The sequence below is a fragment of the Ochotona princeps genome, chromosome 4, assembly GCF_030435755.1.
Source record: "Ochotona princeps isolate mOchPri1 chromosome 4, mOchPri1.hap1, whole genome shotgun sequence".
NCBI classification, from domain to species: Eukaryota; Metazoa; Chordata; class Mammalia; order Lagomorpha; family Ochotonidae; genus Ochotona; species Ochotona princeps.
Window position 1 is genome coordinate 18,015,297 of NC_080835.1, and position 24,340 is coordinate 18,039,636.

A 24,340-nucleotide genomic window follows, 5' to 3' on the forward strand; every position below is an offset into this window, starting at 1 on the left:
AAATTTCAAAATGTGCCTTCAACCAAAAAGTAGCTTAATGGAGTTTGTAGGATCGAAAGACATGTACTCCCAAGCATTCAGAACTATCACTACGCCAATTATTAACACACACAGTATGCATTTGGGCAGTATGAATAATTTGGCTTCAAGTCCCCAACTCTGCAGGCCCTGACCTACAAAATCACAAAGGAAGTAAAAGCAGAACTTCAAGTGTTAAAGAGCAGCTCTGTTGCCCAGACCACAGCCATTTAGGGAATGAACCAGCAGATGGAATAGTCTCTCCCTCTCATCTGTGTTCTGTCTCTCTCTGTAACTTTGTCTTTCAATCTCAAATCCACTAATACCTTCAAGCCTAGTTAACAAAAGGCATCTATTTTCCAAGGTCTGTGGCTACTCAAATAATCACTTAAGGTGAATCCTGTGCAATTAGCCAAAATAAAACAGAAATTGTGATCACATCTGTGATTCTGGCAACCTTCTCATTTTGGCGCCTGGCTCAGCAAAGCCAATTTTAATAAATGCCTTTTTAGATTAAGAACCCCATTGCCCATGCCCTGCCCGAATCCTCATTACCCACTAATAAAGAAAACCTTGGGATGTCACAGAACCAAGAGCGCCATCAGCAGCCGAAGCTGTGGAATGTGAGGGATTTGCTAACATAGACACCCAGAGGGCAAAATGCCAAGGTGAAGGCACTTGGTGAAACCTAACTTCACAGAAGACAATTCATCAAGAAACAAATAGCTGAAGAACTGATTTCATGCCACAACACGAACCCTGAAAACATCACATTACATTAAAAAAGCCAGTCAGAAGATATTTGTGTGTGTGTGTGTGCGTGCATACACACACACACACACAGAGTATGATTCTATTCCTAGGAAAGACCCAGAATAGGCATTATCTACACAGAAATAAAGTAGTAGCTAATTAGGGATAGGATGGGTACAAGCTTGGACAGTGAGCATTACTGCTGGCTAAGGGGCTTTTTAAATAGGATGAAAATGTTCTGAAATTAGATTTGAGGACAGTCGTACAACTTGTGAGCATAATAAAACTGAATTGTGCATGTTAATAGGTAAATTCTATGGTATGTGAACTATATCTAAATTAAGCTGTTATTTAAAAAATCTTACTACCTACTTGGATTCTTTATTCCGTGGTGCCTAGAGCAATATCCTCTGCATTAAACACCAAGCCCTCACAATCCTGTCTTGTGTTTAAGGTTATCAAAAATCTCAGCTTTGGATGTATCCACACACTTCACCTTGCCTTTGTATCATTTCTATTTCATTTCAATAGCAATCATGGTAGATGAACTCCAGCGATGAACACTGCTCAAACAGATGCAAACTTCATCTACACTTTATTAAAGTTTTCATTTTGTAGAGCTCTTGACCAGTGACTCTTTGTACTTAATATGCCCAACTAGATCAGCAGTTTTCTTCTGAAATTTCTTTTGAAATACTTGCTTTAATAATTGTTACACAACTGAAGTTCACTGACCCAGGAGCTCTTGGCTCACCTAAGAAACACAGCTAGTTTCCAACAAGGACAGGCCAGAGTCCTACTTACCAAGTTGTGGTAGGCCCACCTGCCAGCGATCAAGTGAAACCAGGGTGACTCATTTGGGTCACTGGAAGTGGACTAGGGCAAAGAGGCAAGTCAACTCTTGCTCTGGAGATAAAGGCACTAGATGAGGAATGAGCAGATCATCTCAGAAAGCTACCTAGACTAAGGAATCTGAGGCCTTGAACCCTTCTACTGCTTGCAAGCCTGTACTTCAGCTTTCTTCCATGACTCTGATTTTAAGTTCTGAAGAGCAGGTATCTAAGCAGTGTGCCAAAGTACCAAGGGAAAAGTCAAGCAATGAAGACCTACAATCCCTGACCCTTGGATTCCCTGAGACGAAACACACTCCCATGGAGACTTAAGAATAATAGGAATAGGGCTGGCGCCATGGCCCAACAGGCTAAGCCTCCACCTGTAGCGGCCAGAATCCTATATGGGCACCAGTTTATGTAACGCCTGCTCCACTTCCCATCCAGCTCCCTGCCTGTGACTGGAAAAGCAACTGAGGAAGGCCCAGAGTCTTGGAACTCTGCACCTACACAGGAGACCCAGAAGAAGCTCCTGACTCCTGGCTTCAGATCGGCTCAGCGCCAGCCACCGTAAACATTTGGAGGAGTAAAACAGCAAATGGAAGATTCTCTCTCTGTAAAATCTGCCATTCAAATAAAAACAAATCTTGAAAAAATGTGTAACAGGAACAGCAATGTACCATCAACTCAACATACATTACTACAGAGTACTGAACATGGCTAAGGAGCAGAGGACAGCACAGTAACCTTGTCATGGCAAGTGAGAAGTGCCTCCGCAGCTCTGCCCTCCACTGACATCCTCTCAGAGGGCCTTCCCAGGAAGACACATGACCATGAGACCCAGACAGCAGGTTTTTTGGGGAAGACATTAATTGGTAGATATATAAACAAAAATTCTAAAACTATGACTGCAATTACAGAAACTATCGCAATGTCAAACTGTTTATTCAAGGATCACTCCTGCTAGTTTCAGCTCCAACTTCAACGGGCAACTGTTTAAGATGAGCTCATCTTAGTTTTCTATGAGGATGTCTGAATTCAGAGACAAAGTATTTGCTTTCAGATCCAGGTACACATTCTTACAAATAACAATTGGATCATTTCTGCTTAAGCACTCAGAAAATTTTCTGATAATTCAGAATGAGTCGAATTCATTTCACTTTAATCAGCAAATCATGACCCTTTGTTATTTCAGTGTTCTTTAAAAAAAAGAAGAAGAAAAGTTATATTGTTTATTTGAAAGGCAAAGGTACAGAGAGAAGGAGAGATAGAGATCTTCCATCCACTGGTTCATTCCATATGGGGCTGTATCAGCCAGAGCGACCAGGCTGAAACCAGAAGCCAGGAGCTTCATCCCAGTCTCCCAGCTGAGTACAGGGTCCCGGGGACGTGTGCCATCTTCTACTTTCCCAGGTACATCAGCAGGGACGGGAATAAGCATCCATGTGGGATGCTGGAGATGCAGGCAGCAGTTCCACTGGTTGCATCACAGCACTGGCTCCTGTCCCAGTGTTCTACTTCAAACTGTGTTTCCACATCTTTCTAAACCCTGCCCTTAACTTGTCAATGATTCTTATTTTGGGACCAATTATTTTCCATCAGCAAGTGGCCCTTAAAAAGAACAATGTTACATCAATTGGCTTCTACTGCAGACTCATAAATAGGACTTCAATTTATCATTTGCCAATACAGTTTTAAATAACTTCTTTTAAAAAGGTTTTGCTTGCAAAGTACAAACATTTTAATTTACATTTTGATTAATATAAAACACAGTCAAGGACGGCTCAAAACCTTGAGACCCTGCACACGCGTGGGAGACCCGGAAGAAGCTCTGGGCTCCTGGCTCCTGGCTTCAGATTGGTTCAGCTCCGGCCATTGCAGCCGCTTGGGGAGTGAATCATCAGACAGATCTTCCTTTCTGTCTCTCCTCTTCTCTTTATATCTGACTTTCTAATAAAAAATAAATCTTTAAAAAATACATATAAGAACCTATATAATGTAGTCTATGGACATTTCTAAGACCACAATACTCCTTCCTTCCTTCCTCAATTCCTTCATTTTTAAATTTATAATCAAGGGCTCCAACTAGATAAGGAGTTGAACAAGTGAAACAAGAAAGATTATTGTTCAGCAACAAGACAGACCAGGCTTGTAACAAGAATAAAAACCAAAGACATCAGTTTCACTCTTAAACATCAACTACTGCGCCTGGCAATTGTTCAGGACTAAATCCTTGGCTTGCATGCGACATCAGGATCCCATATGAGCGGATTCATCTCCTGGCTGCTCGACTTTGCATCTAGCTCCCTACTTTTGGCCTGGAAAAGTAGAAGAGGATGACCCAAGGCCTTGGGACCCTGCACCCACAGGGGAGACCTGCAAGAAGCTCCTGGTTCCTGGCTTTGGGTCAGCTCAGCTCTGGCAGTTGCAACCACTTGGGGAGTGAACCAGTGGACAGAAGACCTTTCTCTCTGTCTCTCCTCTCTGTAAGTCTACCTTTCTGACATCAATAAATCTTAAAAAAAAATCCATTACTTATATTCTATATATTAACCAGCACAAATCAGAGAGAACAAGTGACACTTAGCTTTTATTTGGTTACTCAGGTAACAGCAGTGATATCTTGAGTAACATCGCAAAAGTCCACAAACAAGTTTCTGAGAGCTGACAACCAAAAGCTTGGGCAAGTCAATTGAGAAATGGCATTCTTAATTAGAAGGAAATAACAGCAAAGGGCAACAATCAAAGGTGTTGCCTCACACCACAGAACAGGCTCACACATCCACTCCCACAGCAGAGGTTCTCCCCCAACACTGCTGCCCCAAACGGCATGCTGTTTCTACTAGGTTGTGTAAATGTTTCTGAATGAACCAAGTAAACACGGGGTGACATAATCCGTGCATCTTACTCCAGCCTAACCACCCCCAAAACTCCATCCGTTCCTGGGAAGTGAACAATAATTATCAAACATCAAAATGAATAATCCTATCTGAGAACCACCACAAGCACGGCCTAAGAAATCACTTGATGTTTTTTAAAGGAGTAAGGGGGCGGCAACCGGGGAAGGAAGGGACGAAAAAGAAAGCAGTGGAAATGAACAGCAATATAGAACAGAAAAAAAAAAAGCGAGGGCCAACTTGCAGGCAGGCAATTTTCCCAACTTCTGCGACATGCCCTTTGAACGCCTGCATTCTGAACGCCTCCAGGGTTAACTCAGGTTCTCCCTCCCACAAACGCCCTTGTGATAAACATGTCTCGCTTTGCAACCTCGTCGAGAGGAGCCACTTCTAGAAAGCAATCCTTCTCGGTACTGGGCGATTCCAGAACAGCCAAGATCTGGGTGTCTGGTTTTTTGTTCCCCAGGCTGTGTGAATTAGATGAAAAAGGCCCAATCCAAAGAAAGGGGACCCACTCAGCACTAAGGTGGCGGGCACCCCTGGTCCTAACACCCTCATCCCAGAAAAGCTAACAGCTCGCTTCGCTTCCTTAGGAGTGGGCTGCTAATCGAATCCTGTGGTAAACTTTTAATTTTCAGCAAACTGACAAGGGGTGGCGAGCCACGGCTGGGTAAGAAGGCAGCGAGGACCTGGTTCCCCAAGGGCCTCGAACCCCGGCACAGCTCCAAGGGCACCACGCCCCCGCGAGCCCGACGCCGCTTTCTCCCGCACCCCAAGCTGCACTCGGCGGTTCCCAGAGTTGAGTTCTCAGGGCGTAGGGTATCTGCAAACTCTGCAACAACTCTAAGCAAGCCACAAGATGGGGGTCTCCGAAAACAGAAGGGGGAGCTGGGAAGCTGCAGGAACGGCGCGCCAGGCCCCGCCGAGCCTCGGCGGAGGAGACGGCGCCGACTCGCACTCACCTGCCCATTCACCGAGCCTCGGCCCGACCCACGCATCGTTGCCCACACCCCAGACCCGAAAGGCCCAGAAGAGCCAGTACGAGACGCGTAGGGTGAGGTAGGCCACCGTGCCGGCGCCCACCCAATACAGGAGACCGGTGGCGACGGACAGAAGGCACTCCATGGCTTTCGGACTAGGCCTCACTATCTTCTTGAATGAACAAAAAAAAAAAAAAAAAAAAAGAATGAATGAACGAAGTCAGAAAGAGGCTGCGGCGGTGACGAAGGAGAAGACACTAATACGAGCGGATCCTACACCATTTAAGACCTGAACTCCGCCCACCGCGCCATATAGGTACCGACATTGGTGGTCTGTCGCGCCCTATGAGCGTAGTGCGATACCCATTGGCTAACTCCTTCATTCTCCCGCCCACCTGCTACCGTCCCGCTTACGGCATCGTGGTTCGGTTCTAAGGCTGCCCATCAAACTCGGATCCCGCTGTCCAATCAAACTGCCAATCAAGCTTCGGGCCCGCCCAAGCGCGTCTAGCACATCCCTTTGGAATTGGCCTCCCGCGGCCTGTCTCACCCCACCGAGGCGCGCCGGTCGCTCATTGGCTGCAGCGATCCTCGCGACTGCAGAAGACTGCACCCTGATTGGCCAGTGTGTAAATTCGGATTTGAAGATGGCGTGGATCTGAGGAAGGTAAAATGAATGGGAGACTGTAGTAATAACTGGCCGTAGAGCCACGATTTCATTTCGACCTCCGTGTTGAACACTGCGGGGTCACTGTGTGCCGTCGTCACAGGTTTGCTGTTTCCTATCTAAGTTCGCTTCCACCTGCGCCGAGCGTTCTCGCGTGGAATGACTAGCACACAGCTCTGTAAAATTAAGGAAAACATGATGTAGGAACACTGATGAACAGTTTTGAAAAGGGTGTTTTTTAAGTAGGCTTTAAGATGAAGACAGATAATTTTATGTCCCTTTTTATTTAAAATTTTCTCGGAAGGAGAGTAGAGTTTTGAGTGGGTGCACAAGTGTGAAGCAGAACAGAGGATGAAGGAATCAACAAAGTTTTGGAGGAGTTAGACCACAAGGCAAGTGGAAGAAAGTGCTTCACGTGTACACTGTCCCATCCTGCTTTAGATAACTTTTCTATGGATAGACGAGTAAAACGCAGTGTTTGAACCTAAAGGTGTTCAAACCTAAAACCACGTGTTACGTTTTTTGCTTTATATATATGTGTCATATAATATATATAACATATATTTGCTTTATAGACATATTTTTTCTTTATCAGCTAGATCTATTCAAACCAGAAATGGCTTAGTGAAGGCAGCATTAAAAGGTGGCTAGGGGTTGGCCCCTGTGATAGGAAGGTAAGCCTGTATTAGGTTGAGTGTGGTGCTGGCATGCCGTTTGAGCACAGGTTCCAGTCTCCACCTCTGTTCCAGCTCCCTGCTTGTGGCCTGGGAAAGCAGTAGAGGATGGCCCAAAATGTGGGGCCCCTGCACCCACATGGGTGACCCAAAAGAAGCTCCTGGCTCTTGGCTCCGGATTGGCTCAGCTCCAGCCCTTGCGGCTACTTGAGGAGTGACCCAGCAGATAGAAAATCTTTGTCTCTCCTCTCTGTGTTTCTGCCTTTCCAAGTAAAAATAAGTAAATCTATTTTTTTAAAGTGACTAAAGGAGAGAAGAACCTCAAATATTGTCTCACACAAATCCACATAGCTACATTGGATTTCAGTCTCATTTATTGAAAATATTAGAGTTTAGAATAGTCTTTAATATGGAAAGAAAAATGAAGCAACAAAATGGGTCATATTAGTCTACAAATAATCCCATTCAATTTTAAGGTCATTTTTATTATTTCCATACATTTTTGTGATTAAATCACAGATACTTTTCAACATAATGAAAAAAATTCCAAAAGTGGGGTGTTTCATGAAAGGTAGGAATTTTTCCAAGCGCTGTCATGGTTAATTCTCTGGGTCACAGAGTCGACGCCTTTGACTATATAGTAGAATGCACACATTTTTGACAGTTGTGTCTTCTCTCTTCTTTATTTAAATCCAGTTCAAAGGGTTGCACTTTACTTGCCTTTAAGATCAGCTGTCCAATCCTGTGTCCAAAAAAAAAAAAAAAGTCCATGATAAAGCAATTTAAAAGAAACTGGGCGGCTTCCAAAAGGCTAATATTTCACTCCTTGAACAAATATTACCATAAGAAAGGAGCATTGACTTGCATTTATGGAATAATAGCTCATTATCATTTTCAAGAAGATTCACACCTCAGCTCATTTAATAACACTCTGATGTTTCCAAAGGAAAAAGGCTCTCAGTGGAGTCTCATGTGTACAGACCACTGGAGTGCAGTGGACCTGGTTCCAGAACCAAGGAGCCTGCCCTATCCCTTCTTTCTAGCCACAGACCAGGGCTCACTGTTCCAGGGGTCTTCTGTGAGACCGTAACCAGTCATTTTGAAACAAGAAATGTAAAAATAGTTTTATTGAGCATGGCACAATGGCTTAATCGACTAATCTTCCGCTTGAAAGTACGAGGATCCTATATAGGTGCAGTTAGTGTCCTGGCTGCTCCACTTCCCTTCCAGCTCCCTACTTGTGGCCTGGAAAAGCAGCAGAGGATGGCCCAAAGTCTTGGCTCCCTACACTCGAGAGACCCAGAAAAAGCTCCTGGTTTCAGACAGATTCTGCACCAGCCATTGCTGCCACCTGCAGAATGAACCAGCAGATGGAAGATCTTTTTGGGGAGTGAACCAATGGATGAAAGAGCTTTCTCTCTGTCTCTCCTTCTCTCCATAAATATGCCTTCAAACAAAAATAAGCAAATCTTTAAAAAAATAAAAATACTTTTTTTGGTATTTTTAAGCTTTTTTTTTGAAAGATTTATTTATTTTTATTGCAAAGTCAGATATGCAGAGAGGAAGAGAGACAGAGAGGAAGATCTTTCATCTGATGATTCACTCCCCAAGTGACTGCAACAGCCAGTATTGTGCCGATCCAAAGCCAGGAGCCAGGAACTTCTTCCGGGTCTCCCACGTGGGTGGAGGGTCCCAAGGCCCTGGGCCGTCCTGGACAGCCTTCCCAGGCCACAAGCAGGGAGCTGGATGGGAAGCGGGGCTGCCAGGATTAGAACTGACACCTATATGGGATCCCTGGGCTTCTAAGGCGAGGACTTCAGCTGTTAGGCCACTGCGCTGGGCCCTGACTTTCAGTTTTAAAGGCTCAGTGACTTATATAAAATGAAAAAGTCCCACCCTATTACTGGTTCTCACTGATTATGACTGGTAATTTGGATATACTCATATTCATCCATTTCTTTTTCTATGTAAGACGAAAGCTAGATAGTATGTGTGATATACACACACACTTTTCTTTAAAAGAAAAACCATGCTCACACAAACGCAATCTAACAACTTTAACTATTCAGTACTATACCATTAAAACACCACAGTGAAATCTGAATGCATCAACAGATACATCAGTCTTTGGCATTTCAGCTGTTTATTTTTCTTCACTGCATCAACAGATTTGATAATCATTGCAGCAACCTTACCCAGAACCAACACTTAAAATAATAATGATGATGATGTCATAGGGAACGAACCAGTTTAAAACTAGATGAAAGGGAAAGTAAACAATGATGTTTTATTATACCCACATATTTACATTTTTTTTAAGACTAGCATATAAAACTTAAGGTTGGTAACATAGAATTTCTCCTTTCCTTTCAAAAATATTTTTAAAAGTTTTTAGTGATTTTGTTGTTTAAAAAGCAGAAGAAGAGACAGAGAACTTCCATCTACTGGGTCATTCCCCAAATGGTAGCAGTAGCCCAAGCCAGGAGCCAGGACCTGGATTGGCCATGTGGGAGGCAGGGGCCCACATATGTAGGCTGTTTAGCCTAGTACGTTGGCAGAGAGCTGGATTAGGAGTGAAACAGTGAAGATTGCAACCAGAGATCATATAGGTTGCCAGCATGGCAGGCAGTAGCTTAAGCCACTGTGCCACATCACTGGTCCCAATTTCTGGGGACTTCTTTCTTTTTCTTTTTTTTTTTTTTTTTTAATGATTTTTACATAGTTGATTAGGGCTTAAAGGGTAAAGGGCTACAGGAAGTGGGTAAGACCATTGTTTCCACATTCTCTGTTTTTCATTCCTGTATCTGGGGAAAGGGAAGAGACAAAGGGAGAAGCCACAGCCAGCCTCCCAACCATCCCAGGGTCCCTGATGTGGGTGCATGCTCCGAGGGCATTGCTCAAGTGGTTTCGATAGTTCAACTGTTCTGAATTGTTGCCAATCTCACCAGGAACTTCTTTCTTTACGAGAATGCTTAATTTAGGAACATCTGCTATCTTTACTCAGACATATTTTTCTTTCAAAAAAATTATGGGTGGGCCAGTGTTGTGACACAGCAGGTTGTGAGCACCAGTCTGCGTCCTGGTCGCTATGCTTCTGACGCAGCTCCGTGCTGACGTGGTGGGGAAGCGGCAGAGGACGGCCTGAGTGCTTCGCGCCCTGCTGCCTTCTGCCTTCAGCCAGCCACAGGGGTAGCTGCTGTGGCCATTTGGAAGTGAACCGGGGCTTGAAAGATCTTTCTCTCTCCCTGTCTCTTTTCTCTCTTTCTAATTCTGCCTTTCAAATTAGCAATTCTGTTTTATTTTTTTAAGTATAGTTACTATAGTTTCTAGTACCTTTTTTTTTTAAAGATTTATTCATTTTATTACAGCCAGATACACACAGAGGAGGAGAGACAGAGAGGAAGGGGCTTTCCCAGGCCACAAGCAGGGAGCTGGATGGGAAGTGGAGCTGCCAGGATTAGAACCGGCGCCCATATGGGATCCCGGGGTTTTAAGGCGAGGACTTTAGCCGCTAGGCCATGCCGCTGGGCCCAATAGTTTCTAGTACCTTTAACTAGATATTTGTTCTTTCTCCTTTTTTCTTTGTAGATATATTTGGTGCGCACAAAAGATTACATGAAGGGCCCAGCATGATAGCCTAGTGGCTAGGAACCTCGTCTTAAACGCACCAGGATCCCATATGGGCACTGGTTCTAATCCCAGTGGCCCAGCTTCCCGTCTAGCTCCCTGCTTTTGGCCTGGGAAAGCAGTCGAGGACAGCTCCAAAACCTTGGGACCCTGCACTCGCAAGTGAGACCTAGAAGAAGCTCCTGGCTCCTGGCTTCATATTGGCTCAGCTCTGGCCATTGTGGCCGCTTAGGGAATGAACCATTGGACAGAAAATCTTCCTCTCTGTCTCTCCTCCTCTCTGTATATCTGCCTTTCCAATAAAAATAAATAAATCTTTTTTAAAAAAGATTACATGAAATATATGTGTGTGTTAGTTTAAAAGGCAAAACATAATGAAAAATTAAACGCATCACCAAACTTAAGAATTAAAACCAAAAACCTGTCCCATCCCATCCCCCAGAGGTAACCACAGTCCTAAATGTTGAATATGATTCTGCCTTTACGTAGAATACATTTGCAACATGTTTTAAAAGGTGATGGAAACATGCACAATAAGAAAACTCATGGATTTCAAAATGTTCTCACCAAAATAAAGCGTTTTTCTTGTTCATATTCAATATTTGAAAGGCAGAAAGGCAGAGACCCCCTCCTTTGCTAGTTTACTTTCCAAATGCTTACCAAGGCCAGGACTGGGCCAAGCTGAGGCTGGGAACACTAAATCCGTATCTCCCAGGTAATAGAGACCTGAGTACTTAAGCCGTGGCCTGCTGCCTCCCAGGGTATGCACCTGCAGGAAGTTAGCATCAGGAGCAGAGCTGTGACTTGAACCCAAGTATTCCAATGCAGGATTCAGCATTCCAAACAGCGTCTTAGTGACTGTACCAAATGCCTGGCCTTAATGTACCCTCTAATTCCAGTTCTGTACCAACTTTCAAAGTCCCCTTACATATTATATATACTTATATCTCAAACGCTGATGAAAAATGTGGTCATCTTAACCAGTGTTTCAACTTCTACACCAAAATGTCTGCACCTATTTCAAATTCCTAAAGAGAAATTTCTGTACACATTTTTGACAATTAAATTGTATGGTGTGTGCTGGGCAGAATGTAGATGCTGAAAGATATCTGTGCCCTAACTTCTGGAACCTGAGTTGACGCTCTATAGCAATGTTCCGATTAAGTTAATGTTAAAGTGGAGCCACTATGCAGCTCAGCCCAACCTAATCACATGGGTCCTTAAAGTTAAAGAACCTTTCCCAGCTTGAATCATACAGAGAGATGTAGCTGTGCAATAATGATCAGAGTGATGCAATGTTGCTGGTTTTCCAATGGAGGAGGGGGGGCTACAAGACAAGGAATGCAGGTCATTCCTAGAAGCTGAACAAGGCAGGGAAATGAACTCTCCCTTAGAGTCCCTGGATAGCAATGCAGCCCCAACACTGATTTTAGCCAAGGGAGACCATGGTAGAATTGTTAAGATACTAACTGTATACTGTTTTTGTTTTGTTTTGTTTTGTTTTGTTTTTGATGATCTTTGCATGGTTGGTTAGGGCACAAAGGATCAAGGGCTACAGGAAAGTAGGTAAGACCAATGTTTCTACATTCTCCTATTCCTTCCTGTATCTGGGGGATGGGGAGAGACAAAAGGAAAAGCCACACCCACCCTCTTAACCTTCCCAGGGTCCTTGTGGGGCATGATCCGAGGGCACTGTTCAAGTGGTTTCGTTCAACAGTTCTGAATTGCTGCCGATCTCACCATTCCAAGCACAATGAAATCTCTCCAGAAACCACTGGCTGACATAATCCACGTTAGCGTCTCCACTTGTCCAGATTTTCACTGACATACTTGGCTGGGGTAGTTGATCAATTTGTTTTGTCCTCTGTTCTGGTACAAGGTGTCCTGTGCAGGTTCCAATGTACTACCATATCCTCCATATGAACCTGGATATGCTGTCCATTGCTCCATCTGAGCCTCTGAGCAGGTTCACCTTTGACACATGCACTCCATGGGCAGACCATGGAACCTGCACTTCTCTTCATGCTTGGGGTTCTGAGTCCAGCAGTTCGATTGGGGGAATCCCCAAAGAAATTTCGTCTAAAGTGATCCAAGACCAGATTCTTGTGTGTGCATGCCAGTACAGGGTCCGGTATAGACCGTCGCCCCAGTCAGCCTATGCATATACTGGTGGTTGCAATTGCAGGGTCAGTTCTGCCTCCAGCCCCGTCTTCCACACAAACCAATGGGTGTGGGGTCCAACTGTATACTGTTCTAAGCCACTTTGTATGTCATAGCCACAATTAAAAAAAACAAAACTACTACCCCCTACCATCCATCCCTGAAAGCCCTCTGTGCAGTCTCCAAAAGCATTAAGGTCCTACAGCCTGTACATCAGCTTGCCCCGAATCCTCACTGGAGTTCCATGGAGGCCTGTTCATCACTGTAGCCCTGGTAACAGTCAACATTCAGGAAGTGCTCACTCTACGAATCAAAGGGCTATTAGTATAGGAGGAACAGGTAAAAGTCAGTGGCAAGGAGCAATCATTTCCACCTGCAAAAACATATCAGTCACAGTTTTAAAACTATAAGACTCACCTGTTAGTTCTCCTTTTTCACTCGATTGATAAGTTACGGTTTGTTCCTTGGTAGAAGTAAGAAGCCATGACTGTCATGCCATCTAGTCCAAATCAGGTTGTTTGCCATCTGCAGGAAATAAAGACCACGCTGTTAAAACAGTGAAGAAAGCACAACTGGCTACTCTTCCCCATGCTTTTGGGGCTTATCTGCCAAGTCTACCAACTGCATTGTCCACTCTCAGGAGTGTTCAGATTTTAGAAAAACTGCCTCATGTTAGTTAGCTTATTTGAAACATTCATTAAATCACAATGCCAGTTATTTCTTGGTGAAATGGGTATACTTAGTGAACTATGTTCCCGTAACCTATACAATATATCTAAACTTCTGGCCTCTTTCTACTAGTTTTGCTTGTGATACAGAGATTTAAATTTGCTGAAAGATTTGTTCGTTTTTATTTGAAAGGGAGAATTACAAAGAGAAGGAGTGACAGAGAGATCTTCCATCCCCTGGTTCACTCCCCAGATGGCTGCAAAATGTGGAGCTGTCTTTTTCTGGCACGGGGTTGGTCCGAAACCAGGGGCCCGTGTGTCCTTCTAGGTCTCTCACACGGGTTCAGAGGCCCAAGGACTTGGGCCATCCTCTGCTGATTTCCCAGGCCATTAACAGGGTGCTGGATAAAAGGTGGAGCAGCCCAGTCTCGAACCAGCACCCATATGGTATGCCAGTGCTTTGGGCAGAGGATTAACTTGCTATGCTACAGTGCTGCCCCCCATATGGAGATTTTAATGAATCTCCCATAAATCTTCTTGGAAAGCAGGTGGGAAATGGGAAGCAACTACTCACCCTCTTCTATGGTACCAGGTATCAGGGGCATAATATGGTCAAAGGCAGTAGTGGGGTGGTGAAGCTTTTTTTCTGCCTTAGGCCATTTCGCTGTTTATAACTATATAAATTTATTAAATTTCAAGTCCCACTTGGAGTTGTCTTGACAGGGTTAGACCAATGATTTTGGTGGCCATACGCAGTCCACAGCCCCAAAAGCAAAAGAGTGCAAGGAGGAATAGACAGAACTCTAACCGGAGTACACAGGAAGTGAGGCAAGGGAAGATGGCTCTGGGCAGCTGACCTCTCATCTGTGGCCTGAGCAGGTATGGCTGACAGAGACTAGCATCAGCTGGGTCTTGCACAGGCCATGAACTAGCCTTCTGTTTTCTCTGTCCCCCTCACGTTGCTGGAGTCCCCCAGGTCAGAAAACAATTCTGATCATATATGGCATAGGGTCTTCAGAAAGTTCATGGAAATGCATAGTGTGAAATACCTGTGCGTGGATTTAGGAAATGTTTTATATTGTAAGAACTTATCATCGACTCTACATTTCGTGAACTTTTTGAATCTCCTTTGTAATGCAAGGTGCTTCGTCACAATCTCCTTTCCTCACAAAGAAAGAAAACAAGCCCTCAGACGTGTGACCCTGGACACCCTGGGATTCAGTTAGCTCACAAGCGAACTGACAATCAGCACAAATAATGCCGACCTGTGAGGCAAGAGGATAAGCAACACCTGTGCGAGATCTCCTGGGCCTACACTTCAGCTGGTGGTGAGTGCTGATTTATCTTATCCTCATCAGTAGTTTCATTGAACTTCGTCAGTTCTACAGGTGAAAAAAAAAAATCCACTTTTCCAGCTTGCATTTCTTTGAAGCTAAAATCTTGTTGATGTGCTCACTTGCATTTATCTCTTCATGGCCTTGGAACATTTGTATGTTTGTCTTTTCCTAGCGATCATAAAAGTTTATTACAAGAGTATTTATTTGAGGTTATTAATCCTTTAAAAAAAAACATTTACCTTCTTGCTAGAGCTGGGGCTGGGGGTGGGTTGAGCCACGCAAGGCTGCAGCACCTGTAGGCATGAGTCTGGGCCAGGTCTGGAGGCGGGCTGGGCTGGGCTAGGCCGCAGCACCAACCTGTTCACATGAGAGCCAAATCTGGCAGCGTGTCAAGCTTGGCTAGGTCACAGTACCCACTGGCACACACACTAGCCAAGATTGTGTTACAATCTTGGGGTGTGGGCTGGGCTGGCCCGGGACATAGCACCCCTTGGTTCACAAGAAAGCAATGGGTGGGACCTAGTGCAAAGGCTCAATTTGCAAAATCCTCATCTTGCAAGCACTGGGATCCCGTATGTTCCAGTTCCCATCCAGTTACCTGGTTGTCACCCAGGAAGGCAGTGGAAAATGGCCCAATGCCTTGGGATCCTACACCCACCTGGTAGAGCCAGAAGAGGCTCTTGGCTCCTGGCTTTGGATCAGCTCAGCTCCAGCCATTGTGACCACTTGGAAAGTGAACCAGCAGATGGAAGATCTTTCTCTGTCTCATTTTCTCCCCATAAATTTTATCTGCCTTTCCATTAAAAATATATAAATATTAAAAAAAAAAAAAAAAAGGAGAGAGAAGGGCATGGTAGGGGTGGGGCAGGCTGGCTAGGCCATAGCACCTGCCAGCACATGCAATGCAAACCTCCAGCTCCAGTTTTTGCATATGCTCAGGCAGGCTAGCCTGGGATGGGCTAGGCTGAGCTAGGTGGCAGCACCCACCTGTTCAAGTGAGAAATGAGGCCAGGGGTGGAACTGACCAGGCAGCTGCATCCTTTGGTTATGTGCATTGGCTGGTATGGGAGGTGGCCCAAACCTGTACCAATTGTGCAAGCAAGAGTCAAGTCCAAGAACTTCCCAGGCAAGGTTTCCTGGTGGACTCCCTGACTAGGTGGCTGTATTCAAACCCCATCCGCAGGGAGCACATGCATTGGGAATGGCGTCCTCAGTGGCAGATGCGCGTGCAATGGAGAGCCTACCCAGATGCACACAAAAGATATGACGGCCAGCAGAAGACACTGAGTACCTCATCAGAGGATGAAAACCATAACATGTTGGACAACTCTCCTGGCTGAGCATTGCAGCAAGTATCTGTAGATGCACTGAGGTGGACATGGTCAGCCAATAGACCTTGGGAAGATTTTTCTCCGTCATGGTGTAATGAAACCAACAATGTCTCAAGACTATCAAAATCACTCAAGTAACACCCTCAGAACCTTTTCCTCCCTAATTGGGGTCTCTAAGACATCATCAAATGTCTCCCCATACTAGGGGCTGATATAATTTGACAGCAAGGAGTGTCCCCTCCCTTGCTCCTGCACTCTGCCACCACATCAGACTAGAAAAAAATAACTGAACTGTATCTCATCCACATTCTTCCACACCTCAACCTTCCCCACCCTAATCAGAGGCCCGATAGGTATGCATTCCTTTCAACTACATAATATTAAAAACTTAAAATAAATAAATGTATTTTTAAAAACATATTCCTTCTTATTTTAGATTATTTCAAACATATAAGATATACAATCTATTGAACTCACAAAGAAACTTCATAACGACCAATTCACACTCATTTCCCGTCTGCTGAAATATTCCTGCTAAACCCCAGAAAACATGTTTTTTATTTGCAATCATTTCAGTATTGACAAGTATGTCTAGATTTATAAAAACTCTTTTTAAAAAGCAAAACCTGAGTGGCTGGGTGTTGGTGCAACAGGTTAAGCTGGCATCCCTTAGTGGAGGGTCAATTTTAACCCCAGCTAGTCTACTTCCAATCCAGCTTCCTGCTACACAGATTGGAAGACATGGAACACAGCCCCAATATGAGGATCCTGGAACTCATGTGTGAAACACAGATGACATTCCTGGTTCCTGCTTTGGCCTGATTCCATGGCCACTGTTGCAGCCACTGGTAGAATGAAACAGCAGATGAAGGATCTCCTTCGTTGTCTCTTGTTCTGCCCCACTCTTCATTCTACTTTCCACATAAAAAATAAATATATCTTTCAAAGACTAGAATATCATTATCCCCTCTGAAAACTTAATAATGCCTCGTTTTTACAACCAAATAGTCTTGGACTTTTAATTGGCCTACTAATGTTTTTGTTTTGTTTTGAATGGTGTCTTCACTGTGTTGATGTGACTAATGGGCTTCTGTTTGAAGTGCTGTGAAGCAGACCTTCCTGGAACTCACATGCTACAAAACCCATCACCTTTTTTCTTTTTCAAACTTAAGCATGCAACCTGGGGATATTCATCAATTCAAGAACTTAAAGAAATAAGAGGATGTCTTGGTTGACAGGAAAAGTAAGACGGTAGGATTAATGTGGGAGCATGAAAAAAAAGTATTCTCCAATTAAATCTTTAACTAGCCAGCTAGTTAAACTAACAAAGAATGATTACAGATGAGTCCCTAAAACTAATAAAGAAGTCATATTTATTAATATGTTATATATTAATTTAAAAGTTATTATTAATAAAGAAGCCACAAATAAAGAAGTCATCAGAGACTTGGATCATCCAAGTCTATTTAGGAAGCAATGCTCCACTTTTTAAATACCAGGGGAAAAGAAAAAGAACATGCGACAGGGTCAGTGCAGTGGCATAGCAACCTAATTTTCTGCCTGTGGCACCAGGATCCCATATGGACACCAGCTCGTGTCCTGGCTGCTCCATCTACTTCCCATCTAGCTCTCTGCTTATGGACTGGGAAAACAACAAAGACTGGTCCAAAGCCTTGGGATCCTGCACCCACATGCAAGATTGGGAAGAAGCTCCTGGCTCAGGGCTCCAGATCAGCTCAGCTGCTGCTAGCCATTGTGGCCATTTGGGGAGTGAACCAGCAGATGCAGGCTTTCTCTGTCTCTCCTTCTCTCTGTAAATCTGCCTTTCCAATTAAAAAAAAAAAAAAAAAAAAAGAGTAGGTCTAGAGTTCTGTTTGATTACCCATCTTTCCAGTCTGTTATTTCTCTTCAGAATTGTCCTAGTTGTATTTACATTCTGAATGTTGTTCCATACATGTACAATGTGTGTTGAATGAGGATATGAACAATCTAAGTTCTTTCATGTGGGTCTATTTTTGGTCTGGATTTGCGGGAGACCAAAGACCCCAGTTTAGTGTTTTCATGAGCTCTTCCTAAGAGAACTACTTCATAATCACCATCAGCTCATGCAAGAAATGGTTTAGTTACATAAATGGGGATGTTTCAAAGACTTAGTTTTCAGGAACCAAGAGTATATCTTATCCACACAAGATGCTCAACAAACTGGGCTTTTATGTTTGTTTATAGAGATATAATCAACTGCAAATTTAGGGAGAAATAATAAAGCAATTGCAAACTGGGCTTTCATGTAAGAGGTATTGTTTGTGGAAATATAATTAACTACAAACTTATAGAGAAATAATAAAATGACTGCAAAAGACTATAATTTTTTATTACAGGTTTCAAGTATATAGAAAACATAGTTTAGGATGGGTTGGACATTTGATGCAATTGCTAATGCAGCTTGGAATGCCGGGTCCTGTACCTGAGTGTCCGGACTCTGGTCCTGGCTCCATTTCCCACCCAACTTCCTGCTAACTCAAACACTGGCAAGGCAGCTGGTGATGGCTCAGGGATTTGGCTCCCAGACTTGTGGAAGAACCTGATGGAGTTCCTGGCCCTGGCTTCAGCCTGGTTCGGTTCTGGCTGTTGTGGACACTTGGGGAACGGGCCAGCAGCTGGGAAATCTTTCTGTATATCTCTACCTCCCTGTTGGTACCTCTCTGCCTTTAAAACAAAATGAAAATACATAAATAATTTTTTTCAATCTTTGAAGGTTATCACTAAGAAAATTCGTTTTCAGTAAACTAAGTGATACATAAAAATATAGCTATCTTAAGTTCTTTTTTTGGGTAAAGATTTATTTCATTTTTATTGGAAAGTCAGATATAGAGAGAGGAAAGACAAAGAGGAAGATAGATCTTCCAGCCATTGATTCACTCCCCAAGCAGCTGCAATGGCTGGAGCTGCACCAGTCCAAAGCCAGGAGACAGGAGCCTCTTCTGGGTCTCCCACGCAGGTGCAAGGTCCCAAGGCTTTGGGCCATTCTTGACTGCTTTCCCAGGCCACAAGCAGGGAGCTGGATGAGAAGTGTGGCCACTGGGATTAGAACTGGTAGCCCTAAGGGATCCTGGCATGTGCAAGATGAGGACTTTAACTGCTAGGCTACCGTGCTGGGCTCTTAAGTTCTTCCTATTGCAGTTTCACATGCACCTCATCTCTGAGTTAACTTGTTCTTTCCATCAATCAAGAAATTTTAAAAATTAGTATTTATTTTCATCTACTTGAAAGGCATATACACAAATTTAGAGAGAATCCTGCATTCACTGTTTCCTTCCCCAAATGCCCACAGCAGCCAGGGTTGGAGCAGGTCAAAATCAAGTCAAAATGAGGAGCCCAGAACTCCAACTGGGTTTGCCGCACAGGTGGCATGAGCCGAGGTACTCAAACTACCATTCACTGCCTCCCAGAATACATCATCATGAACCAGAAACTGATACAGGATGTGGGTATTGTGGAGGGTTGACATGCTGGGCCATGATGTCTACCTTGGGAGATGACAATGCTAGGGCACCAAGATAAGGAGTGGCCACCAGCCTTTTATTTCCTGTTGTCTGTATTCAAACACTGTTTCAATAGCCTTCCTTTCTCCTTCTGTTTCAAGCTAGGCGTAATCAGTAGTCCACATGGTCACACAAGTGGCAGGCTATGTTCTGACCCTTCCCCATTACATTACCTGGGAAAGGACTTCAGGATGATTCTCCTTTGAATTCACACTCCTTCCCTTTTATTTATCAATTCTCAAAATAATGATTTGGTTTTCTAACCTTCACCAAAGTGGTCAATGAGGATTTCCCATTGTACTTATCTAAAAGATTTGTTTATTTGTTTGGAAGACAGAGTTACTGCAAGAGAGAACTTCCATCTCTGAAACAGAACTGCCATATGCTGATTCACTGTCCAAACAGTGGTAAAGGTTGAAGCTGAGGTTAGGTCAGGCTGAAGATGGAAACCAAGAGCTTCTTCCAGGTCTCTCATGTGGGATCATGGACCCCAGGGCTCGGGTCATCTTCCAGTGCTTTCCTAGGTGCATTAGCTGGGAGCTGGAAGGGAAGGACAACAGCTGGGATATGAACTGGTGCCCATATGCAATGCTGTCATTACAGGTGGCAGTTTAACCCGCTATGTACTATGCCACAGTGCTAGCCACTTACTTTGCTTTTAAGGCAGCATGGTTATGGGCTTCTGGTCCCTAGTACATTTGAGATGTATCAATTAATCGTCATTGATGCTTCATTTGCCCCATCTTCCCATAGTGAGAACTTTTTTGTTTGCTGTAGATGCTTAGAATCAAATAATTAATTAGACTCCCCAGTAATAGCTTAACTATCTAAGTAACAGCTTTTTTAAAAGACTTATTTATTTTTATTGCAAAGTCAAATTTACAGAGAGGAGGAGAGACAGAGAGGAAGCTCTTCCATCTGTTGATTCACTCCCCAAGTGGCTGCAATAGCCGGAGTCGTGCTGATCCAAAGCCTGGAGCCAGGAACTTCTTCTGGGTCTCCCATGAGGGCCAAGGTCCCAAGGCTTTGGGTTATCCTCAGCTGCTTTCCCAGGCCACAGGTAGGGAGCTGGATGAGAAGCAGGACTGCTGGAATTAGAACCAGCACCCATATGGGATCCCAGTGCTTGTAAGGTGAGGACTTTAACCATTAGGCTACCGCAGTGGGCCCCAATTAAGTTTTTAAATTTCCAGAATAAAAGATGTTCCATTCTCTTTTTATACATTTCTTGTCTTGATCCTAAGGTTAGCTGTGGGCTTACTGAAATCTCACATCAACCTTTCACTTACTAGGAGCATCAGTGGGGCATCTCTAATTCATGATAAAGATTCTTTAGGTGATACCAGCTCAGAGATTTGGAATTATGTCAATATATCACTCAGGGTGGGTAGGTATAGCTTCTGTTTTATAACAGAAGGAAATGATGGCCTGGCCTCCCTTGTTGCTAATGACCTTTGGTCCAAATTTTTAATCTCATTTCCCGTGAGAAGAAAAGTACAGTCGTGCATTGTTTCAGGATGGGGGAAGTTTTGGGAAACATACTGTTACTCAATTTCATTATGTGGCAACATGGCAGAGTGTATTTGAACAAACTTTGATGGTATAGCTTGCTACACAGCAAGGCCATATGCTGTAATGTATTGCTTCTAGGTTACAAACTTAGACCTCCTCTTACTGTATTGGTTACTGTGGACAATTATAACACAACTGTATTTGTTTATCAAACATATAAAAAAATAAGAAGGTTGTGAGGGGGTGGTGTGGGAGCGGAAGCTCTCAGATTCCTGAAATGTGGCCAGACACCTGTAGACTCAGGGAGCCTTGCTGCTCCTTTGGGAGCCACCATCTTCCCTGCTCTCAGCCCGTAAGCCTATATTTCATATGGAATCCCCTAGTGGCCCTAGATAAAGGAACTGACTGCATTATCCTGCTTCTGAGCCCTGGAAAGGCCATTAACAAAGGTGGTTATTTACTCTCCTGAGTAGTGGGGGAAAAAAAAAGAACACCTGAGCGAGGCATTTGATCTGGTAGTTGTGTGCATTCCACGTCAGATGCCTGGTTATTTGTGGTTCCGCTACCAAAACTAGCTGGCTTCTAATGTGTACCCTGACAGTCAGAAAGTGATGGCTCAGGTAATTGGTTCCCTGTCAACCTGCATGGCAGACCTGGATTGAATTCCCATCTCCCAGATCCTGCCTGGCACAGCACTGGCCATTATGGACAGTTGAGAAGCACATGCTCTTTCTCTGTGCCTCTCCAATACATAAATAATTTAGAAATGGTACTCCAGTAGGGGCTGGCATTGTGGTATATTAGGTGAAATTGCCACCTGCAACGCCAGCTTCCCTTATTGGCACTGTTTCATGTTCTAGCTGCTCCAAATCCAGCGCTCTGCTAATGACTTGGGAAAAGTAGAAGATGGTTCAAATGTTTGGACCCTTACTGCCCATAATGGAGATGCTATTAAAGCTCCTGGCTCCTGCCAAGCCCAGCCCTGGCTGTTGCAGCCATTTTGAGGAGTGATCCAGCAGTAGGAGATCTCCTTCATTCTACTAACTTCATATACATATATATATCAGCTTTCTTGGCTCTTGCACTAACATTTAGCTTGAAACACATTGCACAACTTTAAGAAATATTTTCTGGAACCCAGCGCAGTTGCTTAGTGGCTAGAGTCCTTGTCTTGTGTGAGTTATGTGTGCATTGGTTCATATCCCAGCTGCTCCAATTCCTTTAATTTTTTTTAAAGATTTATTTATTTTTCATTACAAAGTCAGATATACAGAGAGGAGGAGAGACAGAGAGGAAGATCTTCCGTCCGATGTTTCACTCCCCAAGTGACCGCAACGGCCACTGCCTGCCTATCCGACGCCAGAACCAGGAACCTCCTCCAGGTCTCCCACATGGGTGCAGGGTCCCAAAGCTTTGAGCCATCCTCGACTGCTTTCCCAGGCCACAAGCAGGGAGCTGGATAGGAATTGGAGCAGCTGGGGCCCGGCGGCGTGGCCTAGCGGCTAAAGTCCTCCGGAGTCCCATGTGGACACCGGTTCTAGTCTCGGCAGCTCCACTTCCCATCCAGCTCCCTGCTTGTGGCCTGGGAAAGCAGTAGAAAATGGCCCAAAGCCTTAGGAGCCTGCATCTGTGCGGGAGACTGGCTTTGGATGGGCACAGTACTGGCCGTTGTAGCCACTTGGGGAGTGAACCAGCAGATGGAAGATCTTTCTCTCTGTAAATCTGACTTTCCAATAAAAGATACATTAAAAATATATTTTTATATGTATTTTGGACTTTTTGTGTTAAAAGTCAGCTAAAAGCTAAGACACAAACACCTGCAAGAGCCTGATCCTGCGCAGTCAGGATCAGCGTCACCATCTTCCACCTGCACATCTCATCCCACTGGGAGGGCCTCAGGAGCATTGCCACACAGATGCAACTGTCACCTGTGATAACAAGGCTTTCCCCTGGAAATTCTCCTGAAGGGCCTGTTTCATAGAGACTATTTCTTAAATATTTTAAGGAAAAGTAATATGACAAAATAAGACATAATCTAATAGTATTTATTCTTGCTATTACACAGTTCATAATCATGCATGCAACTATAGTTTTATACAGTTGGCACTGAAGGCTTGCTGCCAGCAGCCATAGCTATAGGGGTTACAACAGCCTCGAATGTTTCAGCTCCATTATATCCATGTGGGACGTCGGATGATTCTGAATGTAGATGGAGATATCAGATCTTCAGGACCTATTTACGTATAACCCCCAAATCCCACAAAACTCTCACGTACATGTGATAACTCATGATTATTTATTTCCCTGCCATTTTAAAAATAAACAAAACAGGGCCCGGCATTAGAGCCTAGGGGCTAAAGTCCTCACCTTGCATGCACTGGGATCCTATATGGGTGCTGGTTTGTATCCCAGCTGCTCCACTTCCCATCCAGCTCCCTGTTTGTGGCCTGGGAAAGCAGTTGAGGATGGCCCAAAGCCTTGGGATCCTATACCCGCGTGGGGGACCCTGAAGAAGTTCCTGGCTCCTGGCTTTGGATTGGCTGAGCTCTGGCCATTGCAGCCTCTTGGGGAATGAACTAGCGGACAGAATATCTTCCTGTCTCTCCTCTCTAAATCTTTCAAATAAAAAGAAATGAATCTTTAAAAAAAAAATAAACAAAGCATTGGAGTTCGCATTTTTTCTTGTTTATTTTTATTGGAAAGGCAGATCTACAGAGAGAAGGAGAGACAGAGAATTGCCAGCTGGTTCACTCCCCAGGGCCACAGTGGCCACAACTGAGGCGATCTGAAGCCGGGAGCCTCTTCCGGGTCTCCCACACAAGTGCAGTGTCCCAAGGTCCTGGGCCATCCTCCATTGTTTCCCAGGCCACAAGCAGAGAGCTGGAAGGGAAGTGGAGCAGCCAGGACACGAACCAGTGCCCTGATGGGATCCCAGATGAGGAGCTTAGCCACGAGTCTACAATGCCACACTCCTAGAGTCCACATTCTTATAACTTTTCACTTAAAATTGCAAGCATTATTCCAAGGCATCATTTGTATATCATTCTAATGACTCAACGGATTCCACAAATGGTCACATCAGAATGATCTGAATAGTATTCAGGTCTTGGGTATTGCAGCTATTTTGAGCTTCCAGCTTTTACAAATAACACTGAAACAGATTTTCTGCATCTAAACATTATACATATCCAGGTTTAAAACCTTAAAAGTATAGTTACAGGTTAAGACACTACATTTTTGTTTACTTAACATAGAGGTTTTTTTTTAAGATTTATTTAATTCTATTGGAAAGTCAGGTTTACAGAGAGGACAAACACAAAATCTTTCATCTGATGATTCACTCC

General features: G+C 44.1%; 1 protein-coding gene and 2 long non-coding RNA genes across 4 annotated transcripts in view; all 3 read right to left on the reverse strand.

Annotated features, from left to right (window-relative positions):
* The window catches only part of HSD17B12 (hydroxysteroid 17-beta dehydrogenase 12), a 170,649-nt gene extending 164,839 nt beyond the window's left edge, over nucleotides 1–5,810 (reverse strand). Inside the window, exon 1 of one of the 2 annotated variants that reach the window (XM_058663155.1) lies at nucleotides 5,461–5,810. In XM_058663155.1, coding sequence (XP_058519138.1) covers nucleotides 5,461–5,623 — 163 coding nt within the window. In that variant the 5' untranslated portion in view covers nucleotides 5,624–5,810. The remainder of the gene's footprint in view (nucleotides 1–5,460) is intronic. The other variant, XM_004585390.3, reaches the window with a different exon arrangement.
* Nucleotides 5,811–7,175: 1,365 nt separating this feature from the next.
* Nucleotides 7,176–13,087, reverse strand: LOC131480172 (uncharacterized). The gene is made up of 2 exons (XR_009245292.1): nucleotides 13,024–13,087; nucleotides 7,176–7,561 (listed from the first exon to the last, which is right to left on the reverse strand). It is a non-coding gene; the product is annotated as an uncharacterized LOC131480172 (long non-coding RNA).
* The window catches only part of LOC131480173 (uncharacterized), a 99,381-nt gene continuing 88,122 nt past the window's right edge, over nucleotides 13,082–24,340 (reverse strand). The window contains exon 4 of the long non-coding RNA XR_009245293.1: nucleotides 13,082–13,131. This is a non-coding gene — a long non-coding RNA (uncharacterized LOC131480173). The remainder of the gene's footprint in view (nucleotides 13,132–24,340) is intronic.